The sequence below is a fragment of the Centruroides sculpturatus genome, unplaced genomic scaffold, assembly GCF_000671375.1.
Source record: "Centruroides sculpturatus isolate CEXI.00-Female unplaced genomic scaffold, Cexi_2.0 scaffold502, whole genome shotgun sequence".
Classification (NCBI taxonomy): Eukaryota; Metazoa; Arthropoda; class Arachnida; order Scorpiones; family Buthidae; genus Centruroides; species Centruroides sculpturatus.
Window position 1 is genome coordinate 380186 of NW_019384630.1, and position 15472 is coordinate 395657.

General features: G+C 25.2%; 1 protein-coding gene across 2 annotated transcripts in view; it reads right to left on the reverse strand.

The window, feature by feature from the left end:
- LOC111625742 (Kv channel-interacting protein 1-like) overlaps positions 1-15472 on the reverse strand; it is a 120600-nt gene that overhangs the window by 1398 nt on the left and 103730 nt on the right. For both annotated transcript variants that reach the window (XM_023368962.1, XM_023368961.1), the window contains 4 exons: positions 1036-1160; positions 812-955; positions 492-704; positions 26-88 (listed from right to left, as the gene is read on the reverse strand). In XM_023368962.1, coding sequence (XP_023224730.1) covers positions 26-88; positions 492-704; positions 812-955; positions 1036-1160 — 545 coding nt within the window. The remainder of the gene's footprint in view (positions 1-25; positions 89-491; positions 705-811; positions 956-1035; positions 1161-15472) is intronic.

Sequence of the window (15472 nt, forward strand, 5' to 3'; positions counted from 1 at the left end):
AAGGAAATTAAATTTCAAATCTTACTTTTGCGCACGAATCGAGAAATTCGTCCATGGATACAACGCCGTCTTTGTTCAAATCAAGTTTCTATGAAAATATACCATTAAATTACAAAGAAATTATAAACTTTGTATTATCTTCACTGATTTTAATTAAATACAAAAACATAATTTCTACAAATAAGAATTCAAAATGTTCTTTCTTTTATCATTTTAAATGGTTTTAAAATATAATTTTGATTATAATTGAGCAAAAATATATTTACAAATAATTTCCCTTTATTGATTTGGAATACTATTTAAAAATCTAGAGAAATTTCAAAATTATTATATAGATATTAACTTCAGTTTAATCCATTTACTGTAAGTTCTATAAAAGATGATGACTATAACTTCTATTCCTGTGCTGAATCTACTTCTTTATCTTTTACTTTTTTGAAGATAAAAACAAAAATATTGATCTTTCAGATAATAATTTGATATTTTATTACCTGGAAAACTCTTTCTACGTGATCTTTTGTTGTCGTATCTTCAACCATCGGTTCTACGGATTTCCCCATTAGGTCATAGATAGCATTGATGATCCTAGTCATTTCATCTTTTGTAATGTATCCATCTCCATTAATATCGTACAAACTGAAAGCCCAACGAAGTTTTTCTTGAAGAGAACCTCTCGCTAATACTGATAAACCAATCACAAAATCCTGTTCAATAGAAAATTCTTTTTTTGAAATTTTATACTCAAAAATATATTTCTGAAAACAAGAATTTGATCCTTTTTTTTAAATAAGAAATTCATAGTAATACGTACTGTAAAAGTTATTGCTCCAGTATGTTCCTGGTCGAACGTGTTAAACACATAATGAGCATATTGACTGGTTTCCGCACCTCTAGGAAAGAATTGTGCATATATACCTTTAAATTTCTCTTCTTTCACCATACCAGAAGGACATTCCTGCATTTAAATTAATTGTGAAGCACAATTCAGTTTAAAATGTAACATCAAAACTATATATTATCGTTAATTCAATTTACCTGTTTGAATCCTCGATACATCAACTGCAGTTCTCTTTTGTTGAATTTAGTTAACTGGCATAATGTATCGATAGCTTCTGGCCTAAATCGTGTGTGATCCGTATCTAAATCATCAAATTCGTTTTCTGAAAATAAATTTTACATTTTAAACATATTTCTGATTGGATAAAATTACTATTACTACAAAAAACTCGAAAACTCGCAAATTATAATAATTATAAACATATAAACTCATAAATGACGTCAGAGTATAAACATTTTAATTAATCAATCTCATTTAACTGCAAAAAATATTACGAAAATTATAGATTTAACCTGTCGAATGAGATATTTATTTTTTATACATTATATAATAAAATAGGCTATATTATATAACGTTGTTACATAATAATATTTAGTATGTAATAAGTTTATCTTTCTAAACGAAATAAATTAAGAAATAAATAAATAAATACACTATAAATATAAATTATTTAAATACTATTTCGTTTTTAATATAACTTGCTATTTTATTATAAAAAAAAAGACTGATTTTTACTCCCCCTTGTAAATCCTAAGTAAAATTTCAAAATAAATAAATAAATAATCTGCGATCAATAAATATCTACTTAAAAAATTTAATTTTTAAAGGGGTGAAAGAAATTTTATCGATGGCTTCGTTCTTATTAACGATTTTTTTTTATTTTAATGAAAAAAATGCATTCTTCTAAACTCAATATTCTTTATCTCCAACTATGTCAAGTATTCGAAGAAGTAAAAACTTGTTTAATCATCCCTAACAATCTAGATCATTGAAATTTCTATATAAAATTGATTATCGGTGTAATTTAGAAAAATATTCATAATTATATATTATTAAACTATTTTAAAAAGTAAATTATTTAATAATATTTTTTTAAAATCATTAAAATTTCCCAAAATAATTATTTATTTATTTATTAAGTTCGCCTACGTCTAAACTATTAATAAATTATCTAAATTAATTACATTTTATTGTACTTATATCGGTAAAAAATAGAAGTTTTATTAATAAATGAATATATTTATTAACACTATTAAGATTTTCTCTTTTAGAAATTAAAAAAATGTTGGAAAAAGTGCGAAATAAATTCTTATTTTTATTGTATTTTTATTTATGGATATAACACAATAAAAAGTGAATTTTATTAAATAAATTGAAAATATCAGCCGGTTTTTTTTATTAAAATCATAACTTAAACAATAATAGAAATATACGTGAATTAGTTATTATTAAAAGCAATCGATATTGTAGAAGATGAATTGCGGAAGAACCGAGAATTTGTTTTTTCTGTTACTCGTTGCTTATCCTACTGACAAATGCATCGATTTTATGTCTTGTAACAGGATCAACATCCTGCAAACATCTTCAATATTTTATCAATAAGCTATAAAATATATATTTTCTGTTATCTTATTTTTTTTTGTTATAATTAAAAGAATAATTCAATATTCTTGTAACAATAACCACATAAGAATTATATTAAATTTCAGTTTATAAATTTTCGAATATAAAATAAAATTTCTTTACGACGAATTAATGGTTAAATATACCATATTTCATTAATGTTTTCATTCTAATGTTTAATTTCCCTTTGTTCTATAAGTATATTTAACGCACACCACATACGTGAAATGTATATTTTATATATAAAGTTGCTTATAACTGTGTTAAATTTATAAGATAAAAACGAATTCATTTTTACTGAATATTATATTTTATTATTTACTTTCTATCAGACTTTTGGAATATTGAATATACTCTTATTAACTGAATTCAGTTTACATAGAAGAATGACTTAATTGACTTAATTGTATTGAAAGTAAAGCTGCAAACAAGTAGAAAACAAGCCCAATAATCAATTGAATTGGTCATGGACACCGTCATCTGATTGCACTTTTTGATTCTTTAGGGAATTAGTCAGATGGTCCTCACAAATCAAGCTATTTCTTTAGAAATAAATACAAAAACAAGGGAACAAAAAACGACAAACATATGTTTGAAACGTCTAATTCAATTACGTTAAGAAGTTCAAACATCAAAAGATATTAATCGCATTTGAATATAAATACATTCAGTATAAGACTTTCAAAATATTTATATCAGTGTAACTATAGCAATATAAACCTAATTATTTATTAATAACGAAGTTTATACATTAAATCGAAATTTTAAATATTTATTTAAAACTTATATAATATTTCTGTAATATAATCTCGTATTAAGTTAGGACGTAACATAATTAATTTCTACTATTAAACTTCATTAAGAAAAATAATTTGGAGATTATAAAATTAAAATAAATAAATTGTATATAATCAAAGTCACATTCTGACGATGATTTCGAGTGTTTTATTTCTTCAATAACTTAAATAATTGAATATTTTTAACTAGATTTGAACTTTTATAGGTAGATTTTACATGATTATTTTTTATAGAATATTATAGACAGTATTATTTAAATAGTGTATTCATAATTATAAAATACTGATATTATCTGATAAAAGCATTCCAAGGACATCAACAACTCAGGCGAAGATTGCAAGTCCATGTCTTTAATAATAAATTATATTTTTTGTAAATATTCCATATAGTTAATGGAATTCCGTGTAAGGAAAAATAGGTTAGCGAAACTTTACGATAATGATATCATGATCCACAGTCATGTGTCAATACTTTCCTTCATCGACTTCATTGCTTTACCTTTCCATCATTTTTACTGCCCTAAAATTATATACATTAAACATAGAAATTATATATAACTTCTCATCCATGTTTATGTAATGCATGGATTTTTTTTCCTTGCTTTCCTCTCTTACTTCGTTTACATATTTCGACACAGGAAAGAATTAATTTTGATAAAAATTATCTTCTGTAAAGGTCACATCTATTATAATATTTTATATTTACAATCATTTTAAATATTTCTTTAACCCCTCTCTTATCCTGATTACTTTTATAAAAATTCTGCACGTATTTTGATGTATCTTTACGTATTTACTTATAATCTATCCAAACGTGGAGATTTTATCTATCCATCTGACAATTTGGATAGTTTGTGTTGGATTTAAATCTTAATATTAATGCCCGGAGCGTGTTTCGTCAAGCGAACTTAGCAATACATGTCAAGAACTGCCTTGTAGAGCAATAAGCGTCTTAAGAAGATTAGAACACAGATCACCTGTATTGGGTAATAGAGGAATTAGTTTGAAGTATAGTGTTCACTTTCCCGAACCTAAGCAGTGCAGTGCACTGAAGTAAAGTCACGTTTCCTTCACAGGTAATTTGGTGACATCAGCGTATTTCTCGATACGTCAAGATAAAGTCTTTGTAGTCGAAGAACAAGCATCGTAGTATCTAGTTTAGATTATCGGCCATCTTTACTTGTCTAAAAAATGTTCCAGAAAAATCTTATTAACTTATGGACACTTTTTTTTAATAAAATTATTTTCAAATGATACTGTCAAAGCCAGCTTTCTCGGTAAACAACTTCGTGATTTACTTAATACTGATATATCATCCACTTACCATGTTATTTAAATGGCAATTTTGTCCAGCAAAATTTTCAAAAATTATCTTTTCGAGTGGATTTTAAAAGCTTCTTAACTTTATTTTTATGTAGAAAAATTCCTAAGTTAATTTTTTAAAGGATAATATAATCTTAAAGATTTATTTATATAACTATTAGTTATGTAAAAAGAATGCAGTACTTTTTATGTTTCAACATTATATGAAAAATTTTTGAAATGGAGAATTTAAAGTGTTAAAAATGATTTCAAATTTATTTACAATTCAAAATTATCTTAATGGTTAAAAATAACTTTGAATTTCATTTACTTTCTTCCTCGACAAACTTTAATTGTTTTCGTTAGTAGAGTTATTGATGTTACAATCAAGTTTCTATGATTTATATCCCTTCTGATGCCACAAAAAGCATAGTTTCAATTGCTTTATTCATCTCTATTTCTGAATTTATACAAGAGTTTAAATGTTTCTTCTGTTCTTATTTTTCGAACTTTTTATTTTGCTACAAAAACAAGAATGTTTTTGTTTCTGTTTATGTAAGATTTATATACAAAGTCAAATGGTGAGGGACAGAATCCGACATATCCGGGAAGGAACACCTATGAAAAATTTCCGAGGATTTGCTTGCACGGATTCGATCCCGAGTCCCCAGACCCCGGCTATATAGTCTTTAAAAAACTTTTGGCTCCAGTTTCAGAAACAGGGTATTCTGTATGCTTAGATGTTAATTTCTTCAGCTATTCTCTACAAAGTTTTGAGCTTCTGACTTTGTAAATATAAATGTTACAAGACTAGTTTTATTTATCTTAAGTAGGCTACTGTTATAAATACTGTTATAACCTTTCTAATATAATCAGACAATTGTAAAAACAGACTGAACACTTTTCAATCAGGTAAAGGTGTAATGATGGTAAATAACTATGAATAGTAATTATTAGTTAATTGTTTATTGGAATCTTTCTCTTTTCTACAATAAAGTATATAAGTATGTTATAATACTTTTCTTTTGTATAAAAATATAGGCTAATTTGTGTTGATTTAACTCTCAGAAAAGCATACATGATAATAAAAATGTTTTATTTGATATTATATGCAGTTTATCAATCAACACTTCACAATTAAGAAATATGTTCATTCTAAAAGTTTGGATGTAAATGTTCGGCATATCGGAGAATTATACACAAAATTTATACATATTTTATAGACAATGTTACCTAACCCATGATTTATAAAGAAAAAAAAACTTGTTCAGCAATAATAAATGTTATACTGTAATTCTATGGAAACAATTAATATTATTTAAATATTTTGCGCACTTTAAAACTTCATAAATTCAATTTTACTTTGAAAAAATTGAATAAAATTAATATGCAAAATTTTAAAAACATTTTTAAAAAAGAAAATACAGGGAATAAAATTTCCGTTTCTCTCTAAAGAAATGCTCCAAGCTATGACATTTACAGCTTAGAAGAGATTCGAGATGAATATAGGAGGACGTTTACTGTATTTTCTAAGATAAGAAGTCTTTTAACGCGGAAACAGATAACCTTAGACTGCTCTATTATTATATCAATAAGTTTAAAACGTACTTTAATTTGTTTACGAAAACTTTGATAAATTATATTTAACATAATCATAAAAATAGTTTACTTAAGTTATCAAAATACGATACTTGACACGTGAGAAATTGATATTTAATTTGGATTTCTTTAAGTAAATATGAGACCTATTCATATTTTATTCCAAAAAAATTTAATTAATTACATCTCGACGAAGATTCGATTCCTTTTGCAAAGTAAAAAAAATCGAAAATAAATAATTTCAGACAATGATGTTCATGTTATTCTCGAGTTCATTAACTCTGAAATAATGTAAACTATTAATTAGAAACGGAAATAATGCTTGGTTTACTAAATATTTCAAAAAGTTTTCTAGATTATTATGTTTATGCGTGTTGTTGATGAGGTTATTTCAGTTTTATATGCAAATTTGCGTAGTTTTGTATCAACCACTTGAAACTTAACTCTAGCAATTAAGGAAATCATCGAAGCTTGTAACGATGACATGCATATTCAAAAGATTCTGTTTGCCATAAACAAGCTATACTTTTTTTATTTCAATATTTATATTTATTTTTCTAACAAGATGATGATTAAGTAATTGATCATTAGTCGTAAGTTTGTTTTGGCAGAAATTTTTATATTAAAACTTCAGCATTTTTTATTATAAAATAGTGGAATAAAAAAAAAAGAAAATGGTAAATTACAGTAGTAGAAAAGTTTACTTAAGTATTCAAAAAGCTAAATATTTTTTAAATTAATTTCATATCAGTATATGCATATATAGAAAAATTTTACATTTTTTTTTTAACTATGTAAATTGTTGATTAACTATGTATAAATAAATATATTTAAAAATTATTATAAGCAGAGTATAAGTCCAGTTCCGAAATTAAACTTTCCCAATTTTCATGTTAAAAAAATAGAAATAACTAGCAATTATTTATTGTAATATCATCACAATATTCTTAATTTTTTAGTTGTGTCTTTCCCCTGTACAACATACTTTTCCTGTTAGCAATAGGGTCGTGCCAATCATCTATCTAACTCCAATCAAGGGAAAATTTTTTTAAAATTGAAATAACGTGACTTCCGATGCAAACCGGTAGTTCGTATTTATTTACTCCTGGCTCCTTACCCTAAATTTTCCATATCTAACTTCGCCCTTTATCTATCTAAAACCGTTCTCGAGATTAAGTAAGGATAGACATACAGACAAACGAACGGACTACAATGGAAATTTATAGGTCTACAATTTTTTTCAAATTGAAGTCCAATATGTTTATTTATAAATACACAGTCTAAGAAACTTTAAAAACTTGAATTTATGTGTCTATAAATCACTTTTCAAGTTACAACTTTTATTTTTGTATCCATATTTTTAAATAATAAAAGCGAGTTTAAGTCTCTAATATTGGAAAGTCGAATCTCTTTTAGCGAATTGAGTCTTATTGTGAATATAAGGCCTCCCCTAGCGATTTTGATGGAATAACAAGGCCATCTGCTCATCTCTGACGATCGCTCCATGTAATCAACGTAGAGATTTTCATTAATTATATATTTTTTTCCCTCTCTCTCTCTTTTGCAAAGTATGCAAAGAATTTGGAGAAAGAACGATGATCCGGTTATTTGTTAACTTTTTAATTCTGGAAGAAGTCGACGTTCTTAAAACACAATCAAGTTAAATGCATTCATAAAATGAAAAACTTAATAAAAAATTATCTTGTAAATTTACAAATTTAAAAATTCCATGTTTAAACTTTTAACAAACTACACTTTCTTAGTTAAGAAAATTTTCATTTTAAAGCAATAAAATGGAGAATCTTACGTAAAGTTAACTACTACTGTTATAATTCTGTTAATTAAAATAAATTTTTAAAATTTGCAATTATTTACATTTAATTAATTAATGTATTGTAAATTTACTAATTTATCTCTTAACAACATTAAGAGATACCAGCTTAAATTCTTTAAAAAATTAAAGTACAGTAAGCCCTCCATTTAACGAATTAATAGAGGAAGAGTTCGTTAAATCGAATTTATTTTTAAAATATATAATAATAATAACGAACTTATAATGTACGAGATGTATAAAAATTATAAATAAAATATTACTATAATGTACAGTACATTGTATAGTTTATACTCATTGCCTCATTAACTCGCTTGTTCTATTAGCGAATTAAAAACAATCTAAATTAAATAGAGGTCCATTAAATCGAGGGCCTACTATATTAATAATTAACGATTGCGTAAAATTATTCTAAATTACTTTTGTATAAATATATTTTGATTTAGAAACGTCTTTAATTTCTTCATTTTGTTATATAAATACTTAATTACGTTACTTAATTTATTTATTATTTATATTATTGATAATATCAAATAAAAAAAAGATATAATTAAAGCAAATTTAATTAATTTTTAATGAAATACATTTAGTTTTATTTATATATAAAATTCCAAATCATTTTTCCTAAATACAAAGTTACTCTTTATGCAAAAGGAAAAAATGTAAAAGATTCTTTATGAAAAAGTCCATATTAAACTATACATAAGCTTTACATTCTTATTGGAAAACTTTCTAGTCTGCTTGCTTCTTAAATTATATAAAATAGGATTTCCTAACAGCAAAAAAGAAGGAATTATATGAGGCTACGTAAATAAGATTTTCGATTCAAAATAACCGTCATCTCGTTTCATTCTTTTAAACAGCAATCAACATTAATATATCTAACAGCATATTTATCCTTATTTTCTAATATTTTATCTACATCAAAAATTTAAATATAAAATCCATTAAAAGCACTGAATATCCTTGACAGAATAACGCATTAGCTAACATTCAGATGGAATTAAAATAACAGTTCTAGCAGTTACAACGATCAGTTGTAGTAGTTCTAGATTGGATGTTCGTCAGCTCTGAGCTTAATTATGTTTAATTAATTGATACATACTTAACAACTGCATTACTTTCCAGATTTACTTCGGTAATATCAGATTAAAACTATTACAGAAATTATAAATGTCATTGAAATTCTATTATATTACATTTTGTTTTTAATTAAAAAAAAATATACGATTTATCATCTCTTTATATTTAAATTATTTTAATTAATATTTAATTTTCTAAGATTAATTTATATTGAATTTCTATATATAAATAGATAAAAATTATGATATATATTGAAAGAGAATTAACATCTAATGTATCTTCCGCATTAAGCAATTCGGTTGTATGTAGTAAGCAAGGAGGAGCAATGAAAAATTCTAAATAGAAGGTAATCATAGTTGTTAAAAAATATATATATACATATATATATTTGACATAACAACGGATTAATTAAAGTATGCATGAGAATGTATAAAATATTAGCCTAACATAGACTTAATTAAAATTGTTTAAACGATTTAAACTCCCTAAAGAATTCGTAATCTATTGCGATTTGAAGGAAGTGAATAATTAATTTTAGCTTAGAGATAATAGTATCGGATAATTAATACTATTTTTAATGATATTTCATATATTTTAAGAAACATAGAGATGGTATTAATCAAGAGAAAAATCTTTTAAAACTATATAAATTGATAATGATTACGCCTACTAACATTAAAACAAGATATTGTGCAGGATTTCTAGAATTAAAAATATTATACATTACATACACAAGTTGTAGAATAAATAAACTTTTATTCTAGAATTTTCAATTTTAGATTGAAAAATCTTTTTTCTAACTTTATTACTTCAATTTTATCTCATTCTAAAACTCTTGTTTTCCTTCGAGAGTGTTTTTTTAGATCTCTCATTTCTTCCTACAAATCACTATTTCTAGTTTATTGTCATTCTAGAAAAAAAAAAAATCTTTTAACTACAATTCCACATCCTCTTATTTAAGTCGGGAATCACTTGTCTGAAATTTAGTCTTTTTCAAAATAGAAAACTTTGGTAGACTATAAGCTTGTTTCGTGGATCTCTTTTAATTAATTAAATCCTGAAACAGAAATCACTCTTTACACTTGAATACTTTCTATTCTTCAAAGAAAACACGATACTTTTAATCTCTCATCCGTATAAACAATCGGAAAGTATATATATATATATAGTTCTCCCCATGTAATCAACGTAGAGATTTTCATTAATTATATATTTTTTTCCCTCTCTCTCTCTTTTGCAAAGTATGCAAAGAATTTGGAGAAAGAACGATGATCCGGTTATTTGTTAACTTTTTAATTCTGGAAGAAGTCGACGTTCTTAAAACACAATCAAGTTNTGTTATAATTAAAAGAATAATTCAATATTCTTGTAACAATAACCACATAAGAATTATATTAAATTTCAGTTTATAAATTTTCGAATATAAAATAAAATTTCTTTATGACGAATTAATGGTTAAATATACCATATTTCATTAATGTTTTCATTCTAATGTTTAATTTCCCTTTGTTCTATAAGTATATTTAACGCACACCACATACGTGAAATGTATATTTTATATATAAAGTTGCTTATAACTGTGTTAAATTTATAAGATAAAAACGAATTCATTTTTACTGAATATTATATTTTATTATTTACTTTCTATCAGACTTTTGGAATATTGAATATACTCTTATTAACTGAATTCAGTTTACATAGAAGAATGACTTAATTGACTTAATTGTATTGAAAGTAAAGCTGCAAACAAGTAGAAAACAAGCCCAATAATCAATTGAATTGGTCATGGACACCGTCATCTGATTGCACTTTTTGATTCTTTAGGGAATTAGTCAGATGGTCCTCACAAATCAAGCTATTTCTTTAGAAATAAATACAAAAACAAGGGAACAAAAAACGACAAACATATGTTTGAAACGTCTAATTCAATTACGTTAAGAAGTTCAAACATCAAAAGATATTAATCGCATTTGAATATAAATACATTCAGTATAAGACTTTCAAAATATTTATATCAGTGTAACTATAGCAATATAAACCTAATTATTTATTAATAACGAAGTTTATACATTAAATCGAAATTTTAAATATTTATTTAAAACTTATATAATATTTCTGTAATATAATCTCGTATTAAGTTAGGACGTAACATAATTAATTTCTACTATTAAACTTCATTAAGAAAAATAATTTGGAGATTATAAAATTAAAATAAATAAATTGTATATAATCAAAGTCACATTCTGACGATGATTTCGAGTGTTTTATTTCTTCAATAACTTAAATAATTGAATATTTTTAACTAGATTTGAACTTTTATAGGTAGATTTTACATGATTATTTTTTATAGAATATTATAGACAGTATTATTTAAATAGTGTATTCATAATTATAAAATACTGATATTATCTGATAAAAGCATTCCAAGGACATCAACAACTCAGGCGAAGATTGCAAGTCCATGTCTTTAATAATAAATTATATTTTTTGTAAATATTCCATATAGTTAATGGAATTCCGTGTAAGGAAAAATAGGTTAGCGAAACTTTACGATAATGATATCATGATCCACAGTCATGTGTCAATACTTTCCTTCATCGACTTCATTGCTTTACCTTTCCATCATTTTTACTGCCCTAAAATTATATACATTAAACATAGAAATTATATATAACTTCTCATCCATGTTTATGTAATGCATGGATTTTTTTTCCTTGCTTTCCTCTCTTACTTCGTTTACATATTTCGACACAGGAAAGAATTAATTTTGATAAAAATTATCTTCTGTAAAGGTCACATCTATTATAATATTTTATATTTACAATCATTTTAAATATTTCTTTAACCCCTCTCTTATCCTGATTACTTTTATAAAAATTCTGCACGTATTTTGATGTATCTTTACGTATTTACTTATAATCTATCCAAACGTGGAGATTTTATCTATCCATCTGACAATTTGGATAGTTTGTGTTGGATTTAAATCTTAATATTAATGCCCGGAGCGTGTTTCGTCAAGCGAACTTAGCAATACATGTCAAGAACTGCCTTGTAGAGCAATAAGCGTCTTAAGAAGATTAGAACACAGATCACCTGTATTGGGTAATAGAGGAATTAGTTTGAAGTATAGTGTTCACTTTCCCGAACCTAAGCAGTGCAGTGCACTGAAGTAAAGTCACGTTTCCTTCACAGGTAATTTGGTGACATCAGCGTATTTCTCGATACGTCAAGATAAAGTCTTTGTAGTCGAAGAACAAGCATCGTAGTATCTAGTTTAGATTATCGGCCATCTTTACTTGTCTAAAAAATGTTCCAGAAAAATCTTATTAACTTATGGACACTTTTTTTAATAAAATTATTTTCAAATGATACTGTCAAAGCCAGCTTTCTCGGTAAACAACTTCGTGATTTACTTAATATTGATATATCATCCACTTACCATGTTATTTAAATGGCAATTTTGTCCAGCAAAATTTTCAAAAATTATCTTTTCGAGTGGATTTTAAAAGCTTCTTAACTTTATTTTTATGTAGAAAAATTCCTAAGTTAATTTTTTAAAGGATAATATAATCTTAAAGATTTATTTATATAACTATTAGTTATGTAAAAAGAATGCAGTACTTTTTATGTTTCAACATTATATGAAAAATTTTTGAAATGGAGAATTTAAAGTGTTAAAAATGATTTCAAATTTATTTACAATTCAAAATTATCTTAATGGTTAAAAATAACTTTGAATTTCATTTACTTTCTTCCTCGACAAACTTTAATTGTTTTCGTTAGTAGAGTTATTGATGTTACAATCAAGTTTCTATGATTTATATCCCTTCTGATGCCACAAAAAGCATAGTTTCAATTGCTTTATTCATCTCTATTTCTGAATTTATACAAGAGTTTAAATGTTTCTTCTGTTCTTATTTTTCGAACTTTTTATTTTGCTACAAAAACAAGAATGTTTTTGTTTCTGTTTATGTAAGATTTATATACAAAGTCAAATGGTGAGGGACAGAATCCGACATATCCGGGAAGGAACACCTATGAAAAATTTCCGAGGATTTGCTTGCACGGATTCGATCCCGAGTCCCCAGACCCCGGCTATATAGTCTTTAAAAAACTTTTGGCTCCAGTTTCAGAAACAGGGTATTCTGTATGCTTAGATGTTAATTTCTTCAGCTATTCTCTACAAAGTTTTGAGCTTCTGACTTTGTAAATATAAATGTTACAAGACTAGTTTTATTTATCTTAAGTAGGCTACTGTTATAAATACTGTTATAACCTTTCTAATATAATCAGACAATTGTAAAAACAGACTGAACACTTTTCAATCAGGTAAAGGTGTAATGATGGTAAATAACTATGAATAGTAATTATTAGTTAATTGTTTATTGGAATCTTTCTCTTTTCTACAATAAAGTATATAAGTATGTTATAATACTTTTCTTTTGTATAAAAATATAGGCTAATTTGTGTTGATTTAACTCTCAGAAAAGCATACATGATAATAAAAATGTTTTATTTGATATTATATGCAGTTTATCAATCAACACTTCACAATTAAGAAATATGTTCATTCTAAAAGTTTGGATGTAAATGTTCGGCATATCGGAGAATTATACACAAAATTTATACATATTTTATAGACAATGTTACCTAACCCATGATTTATAAAGAAAAAAAAACTTGTTCAGCAATAATAAATGTTATACTGTAATTCTATGGAAACAATTAATATTATTTAAATATTTTGCGCACTTTAAAACTTCATAAATTCAATTTTACTTTGAAAAAATTGAATAAAATTAATATGCAAAATTTTAAAAACATTTTTAAAAAAGAAAATACAGGGAATAAAATTTCCGTTTCTCTCTAAAGAAATGCTCCAAGCTATGACATTTACAGCTTAGAAGAGATTCGAGATGAATATAGGAGGACGTTTACTGTATTTTCTAAGATAAGAAGTCTTTTAACGCGGAAACAGATAACCTTAGACTGCTCTATTATTATATCAATAAGTTTAAAACGTACTTTAATTTGTTTACGAAAACTTTGATAAATTATATTTAACATAATCATAAAAATAGTTTACTTAAGTTATCAAAATACGATACTTGACACGTGAGAAATTGATATTTAATTTGGATTTCTTTAAGTAAATATGAGACCTATTCATATTTTATTCCAAAAAAATTTAATTAATTACATCTCGACGAAGATTCGATTCCTTTTGCAAAGTAAAAAAAATCGAAAATAAATAATTTCAGACAATGATGTTCATGTTATTCTCGAGTTCATTAACTCTGAAATAATGTAAACTATTAATTAGAAACGGAAATAATGCTTGGTTTACTAAATATTTCAAAAAGTTTTCTAGATTATTATGTTTATGCGTGTTGTTGATGAGGTTATTTCAGTTTTATATGCAAATTTGCGTAGTTTTGTATCAACCACTTGAAACTTAACTCTAGCAATTAAGGAAATCATCGAAGCTTGTAACGATGACATGCATATTCAAAAGATTCTGTTTGCCATAAACAAGCTATACTTTTTTTATTTCAATATTTATATTTATTTTTCTAACAAGATGATGATTAAGTAATTGATCATTAGTCGTAAGTTTGTTTTGGCAGAAATTTTTATATTAAAACTTCAGCATTTTTTATTATAAAATAGTGGAATAAAAAAAAAAGAAAATGGTAAATTACAGTAGTAGAAAAGTTTACTTAAGTATTCAAAAAGCTAAATATTTTTTAAATTAATTTCATATCAGTATATGCATATATAGAAAAATTTTACATTTTTTTTTTAACTATGTAAATTGTTGATTAACTATGTATAAATAAATATATTTAAAAATTATTATAAGCAGAGTATAAGTCCAGTTCCGAAATTAAACTTTCCCAATTTTCATGTTAAAAAAATAGAAATAACTAGCAATTATTTATTGTAATATCATCACAATATTCTTAATTTTTTAGTTGTGTCTTTCCCCTGTACAACATACTTTTCCTGTTAGCAATAGGGTCGTGCCAATCATCTATCTAACTCCAATCAAGGGAAAATTTTTTTAAAATTGAAATAACGTGACTTCCGATGCAAACCGGTAGTTCGTATTTATTTACTCCTGGCTCCTTACCCTAAATTTTCCATATCTAACTTCGCCCTTTATCTATCTAAAACCGTTCTCGAGATTAAGTAAGGATAGACATACAGACAAACGAACGGACTACAATGGAAATTTATAGGTCTACAATTTTTTTCAAATTGAAGTCCAATATGTTTATTTATAAATACACAGTCTAAGAAACTTTAAAAACTTGAATTTATGTGTCTATAAATCACTTTTCAAGTTACAACTTTTATTTTTGTATCCATATTTTTAAATAATAAAAGCGAGTTTAA